Genomic DNA, 20684 nt, shown 5'->3' with positions numbered 1-20684 from the left:
AACTTTCAATTAGATTGTTGTTTCAAACAATATTAATCACTAAAGTATAATAGAAAAGTTTATTTTTTCTCGTTTCTTATCGGTATCATTGACAATTCTAGTGCAAACGTATTCTAAGCTATAATAGGAGTATTACCACTTGGGTTTAAAGAATGTATTTCTCATAATATTTAGAAGTAACTATGTTAATATTACTCGGGTGAGAGTAGGTATTTACATTCACAGAATACAAACAAGTACCTTAAATTTACTAAAAACATACACATATTTTTTCAATTTTTTTTTATACTACGTCGGTGGCAAACAAGCATACGGCCTGCCTGATGGTAAGCAGTATCCGTAGCCTATGTACGCCTGAAACTCCAGAGGAGTTACATGCGTGTTGCCGACCCTAACCCCCTCCCACCGTCGTTGAGCTCTGGCAACCTTACTCACCGGCAGGAACACAACACTATTTTCATTGACATTAGGCGTATGATAACTAGTTAGACAGCTGAAGAAGATGGCGCTATACATTATAATGTACGGAGCTGTATAGTCGCTATCAGATATATTGGAGCGGCCAAGGTGCTTACAAATATCTGAACAAAGCCTCTATTATCAATGCGTTAAAGCCTCTATTATCGCCTATTATCAATGTGTTAAAGTGCGTGTTCATATATTTTTGAGCACCTTGGCCGCTAGTTTCGTCTTAAACTTAACATATCTAATACAAGTAATGATACTAATGATTCTTTACTTGATCACACTTGCTCGTAAAATATGTTATTATACGTATAGGCGATGCGGTCCGTAAATCGTAAATTACGACCTAGGGCTGTAATGTACAGCCAGCTGCAGAGAGAGGTGACCCCCCCTTGCATACAGTCTATGCACTTTCAGTTCTTTGCATCTGACTGTACGTACGAAATTAGGCAGAACTTCTATGAAATTATAGCGCATAAATAACACTGTGTGTGCTATCAAAATCGTTGCAGACTTATCTTAGTCTAACTCTATTTATTTCCCTTTTGTTTTCCTCACAAGTGTGATGAAAAACATTGTGTGTGCCACGGGCGGTACAAGAATTACTCGTGTTAATTAAGCCCTCGCCTTCGGCTTCGGCCGTCATTTCACACTTGTGCGTAAATTCTTGTGTACCGCCCTTAACACACAATGTACTAATTCAGACATGACACTGAAAAATCGCTTGATGTAGCTCAAACTTCGCCAACTATTAATACTCTTATCAGCGGAAGAGATAACGTTTTGTTTAACTTACCTACAGATATATATATATACCTAATACAAGCGCATTTTAAGAAAGTAAATATATTTTATGTAAGAATGGGTTGAAGGTAGGACCTTGAAATTTGAAAGATTATATTAAAAAATTCACCAAACAGTACACAACAGTAAATAAACTTAAAAATGATAATGCAAACTACAAATAAAGTTAAAATAAAGGCCTCAAACGCCACGAATACGTTTTTGAGGCGTTGACCCCAAACGGCCGGCTGGGCCCCTTACCCACTGATTAACAGTCCGCCGGACTGTATCGGCCTGACAGTTAGAACAACAAGTTGACAATTCCGACCAACTGACAGGCCGATAAGATGACAGACCCTCCTACGAGTACGGGCCATATAAACGCCACAGGTAACCAGAAGGCTGGCCAGTATTTTGCTCAAATGCATAAGCATTACCGCCCATCGCAACGTGGCAATGCGGCCAGCCTTCTGGGCACACTGTTCCTCGGCAGTGACTTGGGATTTTTTTTATTTTTTTTATAACTTTATTTTTAGTTTGATTGTGTTATAATTTTTAAGTTTAGTTCTAGTGTACTGTTATGTAACAGTAAGAAGAAAATTCTATTCAAAGTGTTCTAATTATGTAGAGCTCCAAAAAACATTTAGAAATGTAACCTGCAAGAAGGTGAGAATGAGGTTGACAGTTTTAACGGCTCCTGCACGTAGAAGTCGTACAAAGGTCGCGGGCGGGAGCTAGTTCACCTAGTTTAACTTTAAAGATATACACTTGCATGGGTAGGAGATACATATATGTTAATTATACTCACTATCACTATTTTTTAGCCTAATTTAGTGTCCCACTGCTGGAAAAAAGTCTCCCCTCGCTTTCTCCAGTCAACCCTGTCTTTTGTAGTTTCCCGCCAAACCGGATAAAATACGTCCAAGTCGTCCATCTCCTTTTCGGCCTGCCTGCACCTCGGCCTGCACCTTCTATGGTGTTCCGAGGGTCCCACTCGGTAACCATTTTGGCACGATCACATTACGTACTTGCAAATAATTATATAATATAATTAGTAATAATAGCAACTGCCGCCGGCATTACTCATCACTTATCGCAGAATGTACGCTATTCTAAATAATTATTGCAAACTATCTACCTATCTAGTTTCGACTCGTGACCTGACCTCATGAGGTCGGTGCCGAGATGACATCATCGCTTATTCAAACATTTAATCATTGAATTATTTGTAGCATTATTATTTCATAGAATATTTATTTAGTTGTGAAATACAGAAAGATGTCAGCATTGTCTTATAGTTTCAGAAATGAGTAGATGTTCCCAGATTTTTAAAATTTGACGACCGGTCTGGCCTAGTGGGTAGTGACCCTGCCTATGAAGGCGATGGTCCTGGGTTCGAATCCCGGTAAGGGCATTTATTTGTGTGATGGGCATAGATATTTGTTCCTGAGTCATGGATGTTTTGTATGTATTTAAGTATTTGTATATTATATATATCGTTGTCTGAGTACCCACAACACAAGCCTTCTTGGCTTACCGTGGGACTTAGTCAATTTGTCTAAGAATGTCCCTATAATATATTTTATTTTAATTGGGTAATATGCTTTACTGGGCACGAAGAATCAAAAAGCATGGATTGTTTCTTCGTTTAAAAAAAAAAGCAGTACTAGAGCATTTATTCTATTTGTGAATTATATCGGCAAAAATCTCCTCTGTGTCTCCGTAGCGAGAACAAAACAAAGTAACTTATAACTCGTGGTATGTTAATCTTTTTATGATAAAAAAAACATGCGACACAAAACAACTCACGTTAAAAAATATATTAAAAATAACGTTAAAAGTGAACAGACTCAGCATACGCATAATATCCTTTCCACGACTCCTCCTGGCACTCCGGCTATTATTAACGCGAGTATTAAGCTGTCATTTGATACTCCACTTAGTCTAATCCCCCAAATGTGGCTCGCGGGGCATCACTACACCTTTTTGTATCCTTTTTACAGCTAAGATACTTGGAATTTCCTTGAAAAACTAAATCGGATTACGTAAAATTGTGTGCCTTTAACTAATGAAGTTTGCAGGCCAGGGAGCCTACCGCGTACCACGCTCGACATGTTGCCTCTCGGTCGCACTTGTAAATTCGTACGTGTGTGACAGGGAGGCAAAACGGCGAACGTGATTCGCTGTAGGCCCTCTGGACAATTTTTGATAGAAAACGCCAATCAAAGCTTAAATACACACATGCATGGGTAACAACGGAAGAACAACGCTGGCTTTGCCCGCTACATGCTGAGTTGTGACCCTTTTATGGCATTTTGCGCTAAATGTTATACATTGTATTGTCAACATGTTTTTGTCATCCGTGTTTGTTTTGTCATAAATAAATGTATTTTCTTTCTTTCTTTCTTTCAAATAATGTATGTGAATAGTCACGTGACATTTCGCAGCATCTGTCATCCTGATAGATTTCTTCTTTTCGTTTAATTTTTGTTGATGTACATACGATTATATAATACTCTGTCCTCGTGCCGCCTACCATACAAAATGAGAAAACAAAGGAAGTTTGAATCTAGTTGCTCTATTTTTTATTTAATTTTTTATTTATTCCATTTATTCGAAAATTTTGCGAGATAAATGAGAATGCTACTTTGTTTATTTTTAATGAAGATTGACATTCCATCGATACTGAGTGTACATTAATGCGGTACGAGGGTATACATATTAGGAAAATGAGAAAGTACAAACACCATCTACTGGCCGAACTATAAACTAACTAACTTTTCATCTTCCAGGCCCGCATGGAGGTCGAAGATCTGTTCACGGACCTAGCGGACGGCAGGCGACTCCTCAAGCTGCTGGAGATCATCAGCGGGGAGCGCCTCCCCCGCCCCAACTCGGGCCGCATGAGGGTGCACAAGATCGAGAACGTTAACAAGAGTCTCAGCTTCCTGCACACTAAGGTACGTATTTAGAACAGTAACTAGTCTTCCAGGCTTGCATGGAATGGAGGACCTGTTCACGAACCTGGCGCGACGGCCGGTGACTCCTGAAGTTGCGGAAAATCGAAGGATACTTGCAACAAGACTTAAGGGGTCCTTTATTAATGCTCTAAGATTTGTTAATCCCGCCGAACTAGAATAACTACTTTTACAGTACATATGGTGCTACTTTACCGCATTAGTGCGATAATTAGCACATTACGTAACTATGTCGAAAAGTTAAAGGGCCATATGTACTGTAAAACGTTGTACGATACATGTGCGAATAGGTAATTCGCAACACGTGTCGATTTAAAACACTCCCTTCGGTCGTGTTTTAATTTATACGCACAGAAATATACGCTAGTCTGAAACCGGTCTAAAGCAAGATGTTTGACATGTAGAATTTTATTTTAGCCAATCAAAACTCTTAGTGACATATCACAACATTTTTATAGAGGGGGTAATTGTCTATTGGATAATATTCAAAGCTGCGGGCGGGGTATATTAATGGAAGGGCAATAGCTGTCAGATAGGTGTTAGTCAGATGGACCGTTTCTCGAAGTCAAAAATGTACTGCGAGCTTCGTCTTTATATATTCCTTCGCTGCCGTGACCTTATAGTCCCTGAATTAAACACAGACACAGATGTAGACATATATTCATTATGATTCCACGCACAACGAATGATTTTACTAACTAATCTTGTACTAATGAATCCGCTTGTCTTATGACGTTCATCAGCTGTCGATATCTCGCTATCAGCGACCTTGCGTTGCGCAACGCATTCCTCGATAATTAACTTATTCGTTACCTTACTGTCAACAGCGTAACACAGGGAGCTTAGCCAATCTATCAACAATAGAAAACGCTAATCAAATCTGCCTGTGTGTGCCTGGAAGAGCAAATGAAGGGAGATTTCCTTTTATCTCTAAAACGAAAGCTCATGGACATGTGTATTTTTCCCATCCTAACTTACGGAGCACAGACTTGGTCCTTGACAAAAGTTCAGAAATCCACCCCAAGGTTTGCCAACGCGCCATGGAGTTCCAACGCGGCGTGAAGTTGACCGATCGCTCTCCAACCCAAATAGCTGATGTGGTTGAAACAGCCGCCAAGCTGAATTGGTACTGGGCGGGACACGTTTGCTGTATGCCAGATGACTTATGGGCTACATCAACCACCAATTTGGCCCCACAAAATCGAATCCGAGGTCGCGGCAAACCTCGACGGCGTTAGTGAGATGACCTTGACGCCTTCGACAGGAACTGGTGGGAGACGGGTCAAGACCGGGATACGTGGAAAGGGAGGAGGGAGGCGTTTGCCCAGCAGTGGGACACTCTAGATTCATATAAGTAAATAAATATTAAATCAAATCAAAATTGAAATAATCTATGAAAATAGTGACATGACTTTTCGTAGCATATGTCATCTCGAGCCATTTTTCTGTTCGTTTGGCGTTTGTCGATGTACTGGATGGTCGATGAATGGGAGGCGACCTTGATTTTAGCCAGTACAATTGCAGTGAAACCATGCGTCATTATTTTCACGAAGCGCGACTATTGTATGATGTTCGCGGGCTATTTAGTACAGACAGCTGTGCAAACAATATAGTAGTAGAGGAAACCCGACTGTACCGGCGTTGGAAGGCTTCCAGGAATGTGGCAAGTGCGAGTCGGGTTTTATTGCACGGTTCCTACTGTATACTATTAGGTTGTGAAAGTATACATACAGTATGTAACAAAAGTAGTGGGGATCCGTTTAAGGGCATATTCAATATTCGGTATGTATTCGGTAATGTTCTGATTAGGAAAAAGTAGAAGATAAATATTTTTGACGCGAAAAAAAAAAAATGTTTGGGGCAGGTCGTCTAAGTTGCCGACCCTAACCCCCTTCCGCCCCTCGTTGAGCTCTGGCAACCTTACTCACCGGCAGGAACACAACACTATGAGTAGGGTCTAGTGTTATTTGGCTGCGGTTTTCTGTAAGGTGGAGGTACTTCCCCAGTTGGGCTCTGCTTTAGATCTGGAATGACATCCACTGTGCTGTGCCCTACCACACAAAGCGAGATGACACTCACAATGCCCTTACCTCTCTAACTAACAATAACACTAACATTAAATTAAAAAAAAATACAATTTAAATTACTATGGAAATCATAAATAACTAAGAAATTTCTGGACTACTAATCCCTTCGGCCAGAAGGCCGAGTTTTATGATAGTAACATTGTGACCCTGACCTCGGCAGGTGCGGCTCGAGTCGATCGGCGCCGAAGACATCGTGGACGGCAACCCGCGCCTCATCCTCGGCCTGGTGTGGACCATCATCCTGCGCTTCCAGATCCAGGAGATCGAGATCGATGTCGTGAGTACATGAATTATTAGATCGTTTTCACATTGTCAGATCCGATATTGGATGACTGATGACCTTTGGAGAAGCGGTGGCTAGAAAATGCCATTAACAATAAGAGGCATACTAAGTTGTATGTATAAAGAAATCCTTAATTTTTATATTTGTTTAATAAAATGATTTGAAATTAATTCATAGGTGGCAAAGACAATGACATTATGGTATTTAGGTTAACACATTTACATTATAGTATATAACTTAAATAACGAACAAAATAAATAAACTTATCGATTTTCAGGACGAAGAAAATGAATCCTCGGAAAAGAAGTCAGCCAAGGACGCCCTGCTGCTGTGGTGTCAGCGCAAGACGAGCGGCTACCATGGAGTCCACATCCACAACTTCTCGGACTCCTGGCGCTCTGGGCTCGGGTTCAACGCCCTCATACACGCGCACAGGTGAACTTCACACTCCACCTTGACCTACTTATAAATAATTAACCTTGATTGACTTCAACTTAACGTGGCATGGACAAACAGGATAACTTATTTAGGATTTTCAATACATAGATAATACCTATATGTGATGTCCCACGGGTAAGGATACCTTATGGTGGTTGGCGCTTATGACACGTAGCAGCGTATTCGTATAGGAACGACGTGAATAACCGCGTAAGCGCCAGCCGCCATAAGATTCCTTTTCCCATGGAACGTCACCTATTATTATGTCACAAAACACGAGTACAAAAGGCAGACTGAATGCAATTTTTCACAAAAATACATAATCCGTTTTGACCTTGACCTTATCAGTTAACTGCCTTACGTGAGGTCCTAATCCCGGTAGGGCAGTTCTTTGTATTTTTATAAAGTACCTAATTCTTGAGTTATTGAGGTTTTCTATGAGAATAAGTATGTATTTGTCTATAGTCCCCGAGTACACATGTTACAAGTTTGAGGTTAGGTAGATCCGTAAGATTGTGATCTAACTATATTTTTTATTTACACTTTTAGGCCGGACCTGTTCCGCTGGGCGGACCTTCCAGTTCAGGACCACGTGGAGACCCTCAACCACGCCTTCGAGGTCGCGCACAAGAACCTCGGCATCCCCAAGCTGCTTGACGCTGAGGGTACGTCATCTTAGTCATCTATTACTATAGTGGCTCTGTGAATTGTAGACCTCAAGAACCGAATAGTTCCGCCTTTTTGGAAAAATCCAAACACTGGATCGACAAAAAAAATCCACCAATGTAGAGGAAAATCGAATAGCCGGACATACGAAAGTATTTTACCGAAGCTGAAACCTGGAAATTAAGTTGATAAAAGAACTTGAGCCACATTCACGCTAGGGAACGCAATTCGAACCCAGATTGGCGATACGAGATCTCGTGTCAATAGTCTGATTCAAGATTGGCTGTTTAGAGTTGGTTTAGAGTTCTCATCAGTTAGACGTCAAATATGTTGTTTTCAAATGCATTGTTTTGATATTGATTGCCTGAATTCAGTAACAACATTTTACATTTGTTACATTACCTTAATTCACATTGTAGCGTGGCTTTCTTATTTGATCATCTTCTATTGGCACACAAATATCTTTATTTTTGTATTTATATTTTGTTGATATTATCCCTCTGATACTAACTGAAAACCCATAGAGATTGGGATTTCTCTGTATTATTGGCTTACCTATAAGAAGCACATGTAAGTTGTGCAGTGGTACGGCGTAAGGTATAGAATACATTTAGTCGACGCCTATTAACCATGTTTCCCGTTTCAGACGTGGACATCAACCGGCCCGACGAGAAGTCGGTGATGACGTACGTGGCCAGCTACTACCACACGTTCGCGCGCATGAAGAACGAACAGAAGAGCGGGCGCAGGATCGCCAACGTGAGTGCCTATGGCTAGTCTAGACTATGTAAATGTGCATATAATTCGTAAGACATAATGGCTCTGGCTCTAAGCGGTTTTCCACTGAATCGACTGATTATTTAACGTAGTTCAAAGCTGTGTTGTTTATATCTCGGATACAGATGACAGTCCGATTGCCCCAATTTCTCTCCAACCGACCTGTCATTTTTCTACAAAAACGGTATAATAGCAGGATAATTGTGTAAAAAACATGGCTTATCAGATATACCTGCCTCCTCACACAATCCATCTTTGCTTTAAGTATGAAAAACCTTACAATATTTTATAGTCCTAAGGACAGTACCAAACATGCATAGAAACATCACAGTTTACTTCGGCTATTTATTTTTGCAGTGTTATGTTTTATGGCATAGTAATCTGGGGTAAAACTGAGGTCATTAGGAGAGCAATATAAATATAATTTCCGTATTGCAGATCATCGGCCAACTGATGGACTGCGACGGACGCAAGGCGGAGTACAGCCGCCTCGTCACCGCGCTGCTCGAGTGGATCCGGCTCAAGATCGAAGAGTTGAACGGTCGGGAACTGCCCAACTCATTGGATGGCATCCAGAGGTTGCTGCTGGCGTTTAAGCAGTACAGGACTGTGGAGAAACCTCCCAAGTAAGTACTCGAGTGGATCTGACTGAAGATCGAAGAGTTGAATGCTCGAGAGCTGCCCAACTCGTTGGACGGCATCCAGATGTCGCTGCTGGCTTTTAAACAGTGCAGGACTGTGGAGAAATCCTTTAAGTGAGTGCTTTATATGGCTGTTTTCTGACGAAGTTGATTGTCGAATTTACTATCTCATAATTTGGGAAGTACTGGATCATTACAAGGATAAAAATTTGTATTCAAAATTTGAAATAACAATGAGGATATACACGCAAAACTTGATGCAGATGGCGCAGCAATTATATTTCTGTTTGTCTGTTCCTAGTTTAAAATAATAATAAAAAAGTTCTTGTTTATACGGTTAAAAGCTTGAAGCTCTTTGAGTAATAATTTGCTTGTTAAAATTGTTTTGCAATGCTGTTAATTTGTATCATGTTTTGTGAGTGACATTTAAATAATGATAATATAGTAAAAAGAGCGGAAGATGTATTCTAGGTTTCTAAATAAAAGACAGATGGACCCATTACATATACTCGGTGAGTCATTCCTGTTATTAGAGTGTTATTTATATATGGTTTGTTTGTGCAGATACAAGGAGCGGTCCGAGATCGAAGCCCTATACTTTGACATCAACACGATGAACAAGAGTCTAGTTGGAGAAGCGTGGGCGCCGCTGGAGGGGCAGCTGCCCCAAGACCTGGAGCGCGCGTGGCAGCGCCTCGAGCAGGTACTAACTATACTCGGACTATGTGGTGGTAGGAGCCTGGTGCAGCCGAAGAGATTTAGGGTCCCTAGATACAGGCTCAACCTAGTTTAGGGTCTGCCAGACATCCCGTAGTAAAAAAAAAATTGTACTTTGAAATCACCTTAAACAGAGATGTTTTTTTAAAGTGTATGGTTTTGCGACTGACCTGATATAAGATGTGTGTAAAAAAGAACTCAAAAAGACTTATAGAGCGCGAGCCAGGAACAATTTCCATGACCAATCGCCTCCCGGCTGAAAACTCGTGTAAAATAACAAATCAGGTAACTTTGCATGTAGCATTTAATTAGGCGTAAACGCCTGAAAAGCCATCAACGGATTACGCAATTTACACATTACGCATACTTTGCAGCGCATAAAGTGGTAATGTGCATATTTTTTTTACATGTTCATTTTACAGCTGACGGTCATTCCACCGCGATACAACCGGCTGACGGTTTTTTTAGTTTAAAACAGAATCTAAACTATCATCTGACAAAGTATCAGCCGGGACGCGATGACGGACGAAATATGCTCCTGGCGCGCGGTCTTTAGTCAATAAATTCTGGTACCCTTTTAAACAATTGTGTTGTGTATCCGTGTATACCAATACATAACCCAAAAAGTCTTTATTAGTTTTCAACTCTAATTACATATTATTTTTCTTTTCCGTATAAAGTTACTATGTATGCTGCGATCTGTATTAGATTCATACCAAGATAAGTTGGCAGCGATTTTGACAGCCCCGACAGTGCAAGTGTTATTTTAAACGTCAAACTTCTACGAAATGATGACGTTAACTTAACACTTGCACAGGCTGGGCTCTCAAAATCGTTGTCATTTTATCTTGGTCTGATTTCTGTCGGCTCGGATGTGTTGTTTGTCGGTGTCGCTATACAATATTCGCTCTATTCGGCCCGCAGGCGGAGCACGCGCGCGAGCTGGCGCTGCGCACGGAGCTGCTGCGGCAGCAGCGCCTCGAGCAGCTCAACTACAAGTTCAACACCAAGGTAACTCCGCACTCCACACACATACAACTTGTGCTTAAGTTTCATACATTTTCTGACACATAAAGGCCGAGCCACACCGCCTGCGTGCACAGCACGTGTGCGGCGAGGTAAGCGTAGACGTGCACAGCACCCCTGTCACCCCCGGTTACGCGCGCGTCACGCAGCGCAAGTGCGGCACACGCCGCGCAGGCGCACGCTGCAGCTCTGTCGTGCGTGCATGCTGCATGCACATCCGCCGATATTTACGTATTATTTCCTTGAGTTTCTAAATGTTCGACAGTAGTTTATGGGACGAAGTGGAAGAATTCCTGTCACTTTTAACGCAAAATACTCCTACGAGACTACTACTCACATTATGACGTTCCGAAAGCCACATGCCGTTTGAACGGCTGCAAGCGGTGCGTGCACCGTCGAGTGCATGTACACGTCTATGCACACGCAATCGGTGTGGCCTGGCCTTAATGCGTCAAGAACTCAATATTTCGACTATATCATTGGCTATACACAAAGTTTTTATTTTATACTAAAGTATTACTTCTTTAATTGATCTCGATATACTTACGATTTTTTTCTTACTGAAAGCCATTATTGAAAACTGCAAGACAGTTTGGAAGTTGTCTGTTCTAAAGGCCGGCAATGCATAGCCCCTCCTTGGGCGTCCGTCCGTCCATGGGCGGCGAGAATCGCTTACCATTGCAGAGATTGTGAATCCCCAAAGCCCAAATCCTCATGTAAAATAAGAAACCGTCTGTATTTTTTAAAGATCCTATACTTTTTTGTATCTCCTAAAAAATATTGTGTTGCTCTGTACGGCAGACCCGAAGATGAACTGAACCCACATACAGAACATTACTTTATCGTATGTGATGTTCGCAGTCGGTGCTCCGCAAAGGTTACCTCAAGGAGATGATCCAGGTGCTCTCGGACCCGCGCTACGGCTCCAACCTGGCGCAGGTGGACGCCACCGTCAAGAAGCACGAGGCCATCTCCGCCGACATCCTCGCCAGGTATTTTCATTTAACTTTTTTTATAAGCTTAGCATCACTTCCGTCCTCGCGCGTGACGCCATGTCAAATGCGATTTCAAGTTTGAAGTCATGGTAAGTAAAGAAAAAGTCACCAAGGAGACTGACCTATTTAAGATTGCATATGCTGGAGAAAGGACAGGTGCCACCGTGACTCGAGTCCCGAGGGGCCTGGCTAGGGGATGTGGCCTTGGTGAATACTATAGACTAGCTCGGTTCCAGCCCTGGGCAAGTGGGCATTGAAGGTCTCGATAATGTAGTTATTTATTATTTCAGTTTAAAGGTAATGGAGAAGATAACGAGTAGTAGGTTAGCATGGTATGGTTATGTAATCAGGAGGGATGAATGCCATAAAGGCAAGAGAATCTTAGGGATGAATGTTGATGGACGGAGAGCGGATCTTAGACCCAAAAACAATTATCATTAAAAAAAGTACTGTTTGACTCTTGTAAACTGAAATAGATGTTATACACTAATGAAAAAGTGACCAAGTCCACCGGTGGCGAGGCCGGAATCGGACCAACGTTACCTTACGCGGCTAACTTCCTAACCACTAGACCACCCCACCACCACCACCAGACCACTAGACACCAGACACCACCAGATTTTAAATAAAATGACTTTTTCCCTATTTGTTTGGGTGTCCTCCACCTCCTGCTGACTCACGTTTTGTGTGCAATCGATGTGGGAAGAAATGTCGCGCTGCTATAGGACTTTATAGCCACCAACGGCGATGCCCAGCCCCATAAACCCACAGCGTCGCAACAAGCATCTACAACAGATGATGTGGCCAACGATGAGATTTGTGTGTTGGTAGAACGGAACGCTTCGAGGACCTGTCGGCCATGGCGGCCGAGCTGGTGCGCGAGAAGTACCACGGCGCGGACGGCGTGGCGCGCACGGAGCAGGCCGTGCTGGCGCGCTGGCAGGAGCTGCTGGCGCTGCTGGCGCGCCACCGCGCCTCGCTGGCCGCCTTGGCGCGCCTCATGGCTCTGCTGCGCGAGTGCGACACGGTTCGCGGCACGCTGTCGGACATGCAGGTATACATTTTAATCGTTAACTTAGCCGTAAGTTCAAATATAAACTTTAAATTAGATGTAATTTTTCAGAATTTGCATATTTTAGAATTGGAAAAATTTCATTACATTCAAGTTAAATTTGTAACGTTAAATTTATATTTTTAATTTTTATCGCTGTTTGTCGGTAAATAGTCAATTTAATACAATTTACCTATTTTATTTATTTATTTATATTTTCGATTTTATTCACAAATAAGCTTACAGTCTAATAAACCAAGGCGCTTATAAGTAATGTTATTATAATTATTATACATGCTATGTCACACTTACACTATGCGAATTACATGTCAACCTTACAAAAACAAATTCGATTTTATAATATTAAGTATGTCAATAAAGTAAATAAATATGAATGATAATCAATTAAATTAAGTTAAATTCAAAAATTCATAAATGGCTTTAATAATTTGGTAAGATGCATGATAAAAAATGTCAACGTCAGGTAATCGCAGAGACATATCATTCAACAGAGCGATAGCAGAGGGATCTTGTATTGTTACGCCAGTTTCACAAAATATTATTTTTGTTTACAGGCCGTATTCCAATCCGAAGAAGTAGGGCGCCATCTAGTAGACGTGGAGCGTCTATTGCAAGCGCACGCGCTGCAAGAGTTGCAGCTCGGAGCCCTGCACGAGAGCTTGCGGCGGCTGGCGCGCCAGGGCGAGGGCGAGGGGCACAAGGAGCTGGCGGCGCGCCTGCAGGGGCTGCAGGACGGCTACGACAGGTGGGTATTGTGTACACGTGGAGTGTACTACAAGAGCTACAGCCCGCAGCTCTGCACGAGAGCCTGCGGTGGCTGGCGCGCCAGGGCGAGGGCGAGGGGCACAAGGAGCTGGCGGCGCGCCTGCAGGGGCTGCAGGACGGCTACGACAGGTGGGTATTGTGTACACGTGGAGTGTACTACAAGAGCTACAGCCCGCAGCTCTGCACGAGAGCCTGCGGTGGCTGGCGCGCCAGGGCGAGGGCGAGGGGCACAAGGAGCTGGCGGCGCGCCTGCAGGGGCTGCAGGACGGCTACGACAGGTGGGTATTGTGTACACGTGGAGTGTACTACAAGAGCTACAGCCCGCAGCTCTGCACGAGAGCCTGCGGCGGCTGGCGCGCCAGGGCGAGGGCGAGGGGCACAAGGAGCTGGCGGCGCGCCTGCAGGGGCTGCAGGACGGCTACGACAGGTGGGTATTGTGTACACGTGGAGTGTACTACAAGAGCTCCAGCCCGCAGCTCTGCACGAGAGCCTGCGGTGGCTGGCGCGCCAGGGCGAGGGCGAGGGGCACAAGGAGCTGGCGGCGCGCCTGCAGGGGCTGCAGGACGGCTACGACAGGTGGGTATTGTGTACACGTGGAGTGTACTACAAGAGCTACAGCCCGCAGCTCTGCACGAGAGCCTGCGGCGGCTGGCGCGCCAGGGCGAGGGCGAGGGGCACAAGGAGCTGGCGGCGCGCCTGCAGGGGCTGCAGGACGGCTACGACAGGTGGGTATTGTGTACACGTGGAGTGTACTACAAGAGCTCCAGCCCGCAGCTCTGCACGAGAGCCTGCGGTGGCTGGCGCGCCAGGGCGAGGGCGAGGGGCACAAGGAGCTGGCGGCGCGCCTGCAGGGGCTGCAGGACGGCTACGACAGGTGGGTATTGTGTACACGTGGAGTGTACTACAAGAGCTCCAGCCCGCAGCTCTGCACGAGAGCCTGCGGTGGCTGGCGCGCCAGGGCGAGGGCGAGGGGCACAAGGAGCTGGCGGCGCGCCTGCAGGGGCTGCAGGACGGCTACGACAGGTGGGTATTGTGTACACGTGGAGTGTACTACAAGAGCTACAGCCCGCAGCTCTGCACGACTGTTTGTGCCGTGATTATTAAATAAAAATTTAATATTTTCATCACATTATGACAGTAAATTTTAACAGATTTATAGTTTCGGAGGACGAAGCTCTGAATTAAATTTGATTTTTTTTTTTGGCGAAGTGAGACTGCAGATCAAGACCATAAAATAAAACTATGGTCCTGGAATGTTTGTGTTCATTTTTTTTTACTTATTTATTTGTTTGCAGTTTGTTAGCGGCCGCTAAGGACCGCAAGGCGAGATTGGAAGATGCCAGAAACCTCTACCAGTTCCTGGAAGACCACGACGAAGAAGAAGGTATGTATATTCAACGGCAATAATCTTAAGATTTATTGTTAGATTTTTTTCGTTCATTTATTTAGCAATTCTATAATATGTCTAACAATGTTCTGAATTCCCAAGTGCCTCATCTTTCTGAAGAGAGAAGATAAAACAATCATATTATTTACAATGTTAGAAATTAAGACCCATTTTGATTAAACAGTTATTTACTGATTTTTTTTTTTTTTTTTTTTTTTTAATTTATTGAGAAACAAACAGTCTTAAAATAAACATATGAGCAACTTAGCTAATAGCTATGGATTGATTTCGTTATAGACCTATAGTTTCCTAATTTTAAATTATTCGATGTACAATTGAAAAAATAATAATAGTGTAAACTTATAGCGTACATAACAAAAGCGTAAATTTATATATAAAAAATATATATATATATATGTAGAGAACTGAGAAAATACTTAAATCACAGGTACCTATTATCAGGTTGCTGCAACTTTTCACCGTTATTTTAGAAAAGAATATACTGATCTTTTAAAGAGGCCTAATGAATTGCAAAACAAATCTGCGTCCATACATTTTTCATTGTACTGCCTACATGCGCGCCCAATATATGAATGCTGTGCGTATTTCGTTCTGCTGTTAGAAATGCTAAATAATGCCTTACTGCGACAACTACGTTCATAATGCTGATTTATAATGCTGTTAGTGTTATTTTGTTTATGAATTCGGAATTATTAATTCAAATATCTAGTAATTTAGTCAAGGAGCAGCACCAAATGACTGGCTAGGACTGAACTATGTCAACAATTGTATTGTTGTGTTAAAATGTTAATGAACAACGTCGGGCAGGCTGGGTGACGGACAAGCAGCGCATCTGCCGCGCCGACGTGGCCGCCAAGGACCTGCGCGCGGTGCTCGCGCTGCGCCAGAAGCACACGGCGCTGCTCACGGAGCTGCGGGCCCGGGACCACGTGTCGCAGAGACATCGCGCTAAGGGACAGAGGTCAGATAATACTACAAACTACAATACACACCAACAATTCATCAACCTTCAAAATCCATTCGTAAGCCCGCATTAGCAGATGCCTTTCAAATGCGCGCAAACAATACTTATGATCTTCGCACAATTAACGAGTCTCTGCGAATATTAGTGGGCCGAATTAAGAAAACTTTATCAGTTGCATTTCAAAGTAGTTAATTTGATTTTCTGCACATCTATTAATATTATATATACAGTTGTAAAAGTATACTAAAGTGTATTAAACAACGCAACGTATAAATTTACTTACTTACTTGGCTGGCGCGATGACCCAAAATGAGTCTTGGCCTCCAACACAACAGTCCGCCATTTTGCTCGATCCTGAGCGAATTCACGCCAGCTTTCGCCGACGCCGATCTCACGGAGGCCTACCTCTACTTTATCTTCCCAACAAAATCTAGCATGACCAACAGGACGGCGTCCAGCACGACTGCAAGGTATAAATTTACTATATGTTTCGCAGCCTGATCGACGCAAAGCACCCGAAGAGCGCCGAGATCGAACGCCGCCTGGCGTCCCTCGCCCAGCAGTGGGCGACGTTACGAGAACTCGCCGATGCCAGGGAGAAGCAACTTGAAGACGCCGCTGAAGCACACCAGGTACATTCATATTTTTATATTTTAATCAGAGATGAAAATTTCAAAACAATCTGTAAGTATTTTACCATCCTGTATTTTTGGGCACCAAATTGCAATGTGTCCACAATTTTGACTATTCTTAATAATTTAGTATTTTTTTAAACTTTCTTATCTTAAACAACTTGTTGAAGCAATATGTGCGTAACTATAGGCGTTAGACGTTTATCTGAGACACTACATAGTATTGTAGAAGTATACTATTTGTTGTAGATTTTTTTATAATTTTATTATTATCAACTAGAAGGCAAAACTACACGTCGAACCGCCTAACTTAAATATAAGTTTAAAAGCATCTTAAACTAGTAGCTCTGTGAGCTGTAGCCCTCGCAAGCATAGCTTAAAACTGAATAAATGTATGGCTCCGCTGTTTAGAAGAATTTATAAAAACTAAATTGACAAAGAAACACAATTATCGAATAAGGTGATCCAAATTTGTATGTAGAAAAAAAGTAGAGTTGATTTTATCTTCACAAACACTTTATTATATTATGGAATAGTGATCTATGTGCCAAATTTAAAATCATTTGCAAATGATAAAAGATACTTCCCTCCCCTCTCAATTCCTTTTTCATCACGTAATTACAGAAAGAATAGCTTTCTACTACGAGCTGGTAAAAGTCTAAATGAACTAACGAAGGAGCGGGATATAGACGTTTATAATAGCAACATCACAACTATAAGACGGATTCTAACAGACAAATTACTTGAGTGAGCGAGTCGTATGTGTTGGCATATTATTGTATCGATTAACGTATTAAGATTACTAATAAGTTTTGGTTTCTTTGTTCAGTATATAATATAATAATTATTAATATTTAAAAATATTAGTGGTAACACGTTGTAAAAAAAAAAAAAAATTCTAGTGCTAACCACCAATTATCTGTTAACCTGTTGCTACCGGTGGGAACCTATAATTGGCTCTTTGTTATCTATATATATAACTATTGTACAATCTATAGCTGTTGGTTCTCCGAACAATAAATAAATAAATAAATAAATAAAAATGATTTAGTGGTCGTTATTATTTTGTGATTTGCAATATCGACCGCCATATTATCGCCATATTTTTAACATACTTATAAGCAATAAATAAAACGTATAAAGTGCCCTTAAAGACATTTCCAAAGCAGAATTATCGATGGGTCAATTTATTTTCATATTAATTTATATTTATTATCTGGAGTTGCAATCGTCCATAGACTACGGTGACTGCTTACCATCAGGCGGGCCGTATGCTTGTTTGCCACCGACGTGGTATATAAAAAAATAAAATACAATTTCGTATGGCAGAATTGTTTCATTTATAGCGACCTCTAAATGATGTTTAATTGCCCTAAATTTTTTTTATAACTTCATATTTTTGGACCAACCTATTATCGAACCTACCCAAAGGTACTTGGTTTAGAAATGCGATCTGGAGAGTAGAACAGATGCACATACCAAACAATGTTTGCCTAACAGGCCAATTCGAACGTACACTGATGTCATTAACATCTAAAAGATGTCATTCAGTTACCATGCATTTTATTCGTACTCCATATGTATTGGCGCAAGCGAGATGCATGATAACTAAATAAACTGATTCATATATCATTCGTGCATTCTGATATCAGTGTACGTTCGAAATTGGCCTGTAAGCTGTAACCGAGATGCTTGGTGCGTGTCGGTTTGTTTGGTTTGCCAGTCTTTTCAGTATTTTTTCCTCCTCGAAGTCCTCGAGTCGCAATAGAAGGAGTTTCATAGTCTTAATTTTAGCGAGGTGATCCAAATTAAAAGGCTCTAGAATAATGTCATTAAGACATTGAACCCGAGAAAGAAGGTAATTTGGATGTCCGATCGTAGCTGCACTACTGCCGCAGTTTTGGAAAAAATCCAAATACTGGATCGACAAAAAAAATCTATTTAATCATAGAATATGGTCACAAAATTTCACGCGAATCGGTCGAGAATTGCGACCTGTAGAATAGAACATCCGGACATACGAAAGCAGATTGCCCGAGTCAAAACGTAGACCTTCGCTGCGCTTCGGTCAATAATGAAGTGTATATTGTTATCAGTTCTACGGTGACGCGAACGAGGCGGAGTCGTGGATGAAGGAGAAGAGGCCGCTGGTGGCGAGCAGCGACTGCGGGCGCGACGCGCCGGCCGCCGCCGCGCTGCTGGCGCGCCACCGCGCGCTGCACGACGAGATCCGCGCCTACAGCGCCGAGCTGGACGCGCTCGCCGCGCACGCGCACCGCCTCGAGGCCGCCGGGATACTCACGTTACAAGTAACTTTACATTCTATACTCCGCCGCGCTGCTGGCGCGCCACCGCGCGCTGCACGACGAGATCCGCGCCTACAGCGCCGAGCTGGACGCGCTCGCCGCGCACGCGCACCGCCTCGAGGCCGCCGGGATACTCACGTTACAAGTAACTTTACATTCTATACTCCGCCGCGCTGCTGGCGCGCCACCGCGCGCTGCACGACGAGATCCGCGCCTACAGCGCCGAGCTGGACGCGCTCGCCGCGCACGCGCACCGCCTCGAGGCCGCCGGGATACTCACGTTACAAGTAACTTTACATTCTATACTCCGCCGCGCTGCTGGCGCGCCACCGCGCGCTGCACGACGAGATCCGCGCCTACAGCGCCGAGCTGGACGCGCTCGCCGCGCACGCGCACCGCCTCGAGGCCGCCGGGATACTCACGTTACAAGTAACTTTACATTCTATACTCCGCCGCGCTGCTGGCGCGCCACCGCGCGCTGCACGACGAGATCCGCGCCTACAGCGCCGAGCTGGACGCGCTCGCCGCGCACGCGCACCGCCTCGAGGCCGCCGGGATACTCACGTTACAAGTAACTTTACATTCTATACTCCGCCGCGCTGCTGGCGCGCCACCGCGCGCTGCACGACGAGATCCGCGCCTACAGCGCCGAGCTGGACGCGCTCGCCGCGCACGCGCACCGCCTCGAGGCCGCCGGGATACTCACGTTACAAGTAACTTTACATTCTATACTCCGCCGCGCTGCTGGCGCGCCACCGCGCGCTGCACGACGAGATCCGCGCCTACAGCGCCGAGCTGGACGCGCTCGCCGCGCACGCGCACCGCCTCGAGGCCGCCGGGATACTCACGTTACAAGTAACTTTACATTCTATACTCCGCCGCGCTGCTGGCGCGCCACCGCGCGCTGCACGACGAGATCCGCGCCTACAGCGCCGAGCTGGACGCGCTCGCCGCGCACGCGCACCGCCTCGAGGCCGCCGGGATACTCACGTTACAAGTAACTTTACATTCTATACTCCGCCGCGCTGCTGGCGCGCCACCGCGCGCTGCACGACGAGATCCGCGCCTACAGCGCCGAGCTGGACGCGCTCGCCGCGCACGCGCACCGCCTCGAGGCCGCCGGGATACTCACGTTACAAGTAACTTTACATTCTATACTCCGCCGCGCTGCTGGCGCGCCACCGCGCGCTGCACGACGAGATCCGCGCCTACAGCGCCGAGCTGGACGCGCTCGCCGCGCACGCGCACCGCCTCGAGGCCGCCGGGATACTCACGTTACAAGTAACTTTACATTCTATACTCCGCCGCGCTGCTGGCGCGCCACCGCGCGCTGCACGACGAGATCCGCGCCTACAGCGCCGAGCTGGACGCGCTCGCCGCGCACGCGCACCGCCTCGAGGCCGCCGGGATACTCACGTTACAAGTAACTTTACATTCTATACTCCGCCGCGCTGCTGGCGCGCCACCGCGCGCTGCACGACGAGATCCGCGCCTACAGCGCCGAGCTGGACGCGCTCGCCGCGCACGCGCACCGCCTCGAGGCCGCCGGGATACTCACGTTACAAGTAACTTTACATTCTATACTCCGCCGCGCTGCTGGCGCGCCACCGCGCGCTGCACGACGAGATCCGCGCCTACAGCGCCGAGCTGGACGCGCTCGCCGCGCACGCGCACCGCCTCG

At 44.5% G+C, this 20684-nt stretch overlaps 1 protein-coding gene across 1 annotated transcript in view; it reads left to right on the top strand.

Annotated features, from left to right (window-relative positions):
- The window catches only part of LOC133533444 (spectrin beta chain, non-erythrocytic 5-like), a 109185-nt gene that overhangs the window by 4266 nt on the left and 84235 nt on the right, over positions 1 to 20684 (top strand). The window contains exons 3-17 of the mRNA XM_061872427.1: positions 4041 to 4208; positions 6474 to 6590; positions 6874 to 7031; positions 7584 to 7699; positions 8347 to 8459; positions 8916 to 9103; positions 9683 to 9821; positions 10760 to 10846; positions 11723 to 11853; positions 12688 to 12910; positions 13483 to 13673; positions 14989 to 15077; positions 15909 to 16062; positions 16562 to 16697; positions 18794 to 19006. Coding sequence (XP_061728411.1) covers positions 4041 to 4208; positions 6474 to 6590; positions 6874 to 7031; positions 7584 to 7699; positions 8347 to 8459; positions 8916 to 9103; positions 9683 to 9821; positions 10760 to 10846; positions 11723 to 11853; positions 12688 to 12910; positions 13483 to 13673; positions 14989 to 15077; positions 15909 to 16062; positions 16562 to 16697; positions 18794 to 19006 — 2223 coding nt within the window. The remainder of the gene's footprint in view (positions 1 to 4040; positions 4209 to 6473; positions 6591 to 6873; positions 7032 to 7583; positions 7700 to 8346; positions 8460 to 8915; positions 9104 to 9682; positions 9822 to 10759; positions 10847 to 11722; positions 11854 to 12687; positions 12911 to 13482; positions 13674 to 14988; positions 15078 to 15908; positions 16063 to 16561; positions 16698 to 18793; positions 19007 to 20684) is intronic.

This window comes from Cydia pomonella, unplaced genomic scaffold (assembly GCF_033807575.1).
Source record: "Cydia pomonella isolate Wapato2018A unplaced genomic scaffold, ilCydPomo1 PGA_scaffold_166, whole genome shotgun sequence".
Taxonomy (NCBI): domain Eukaryota; kingdom Metazoa; phylum Arthropoda; class Insecta; order Lepidoptera; family Tortricidae; genus Cydia; species Cydia pomonella.
This window is presented reverse-complemented; position numbering and strand designations above follow the sequence as displayed.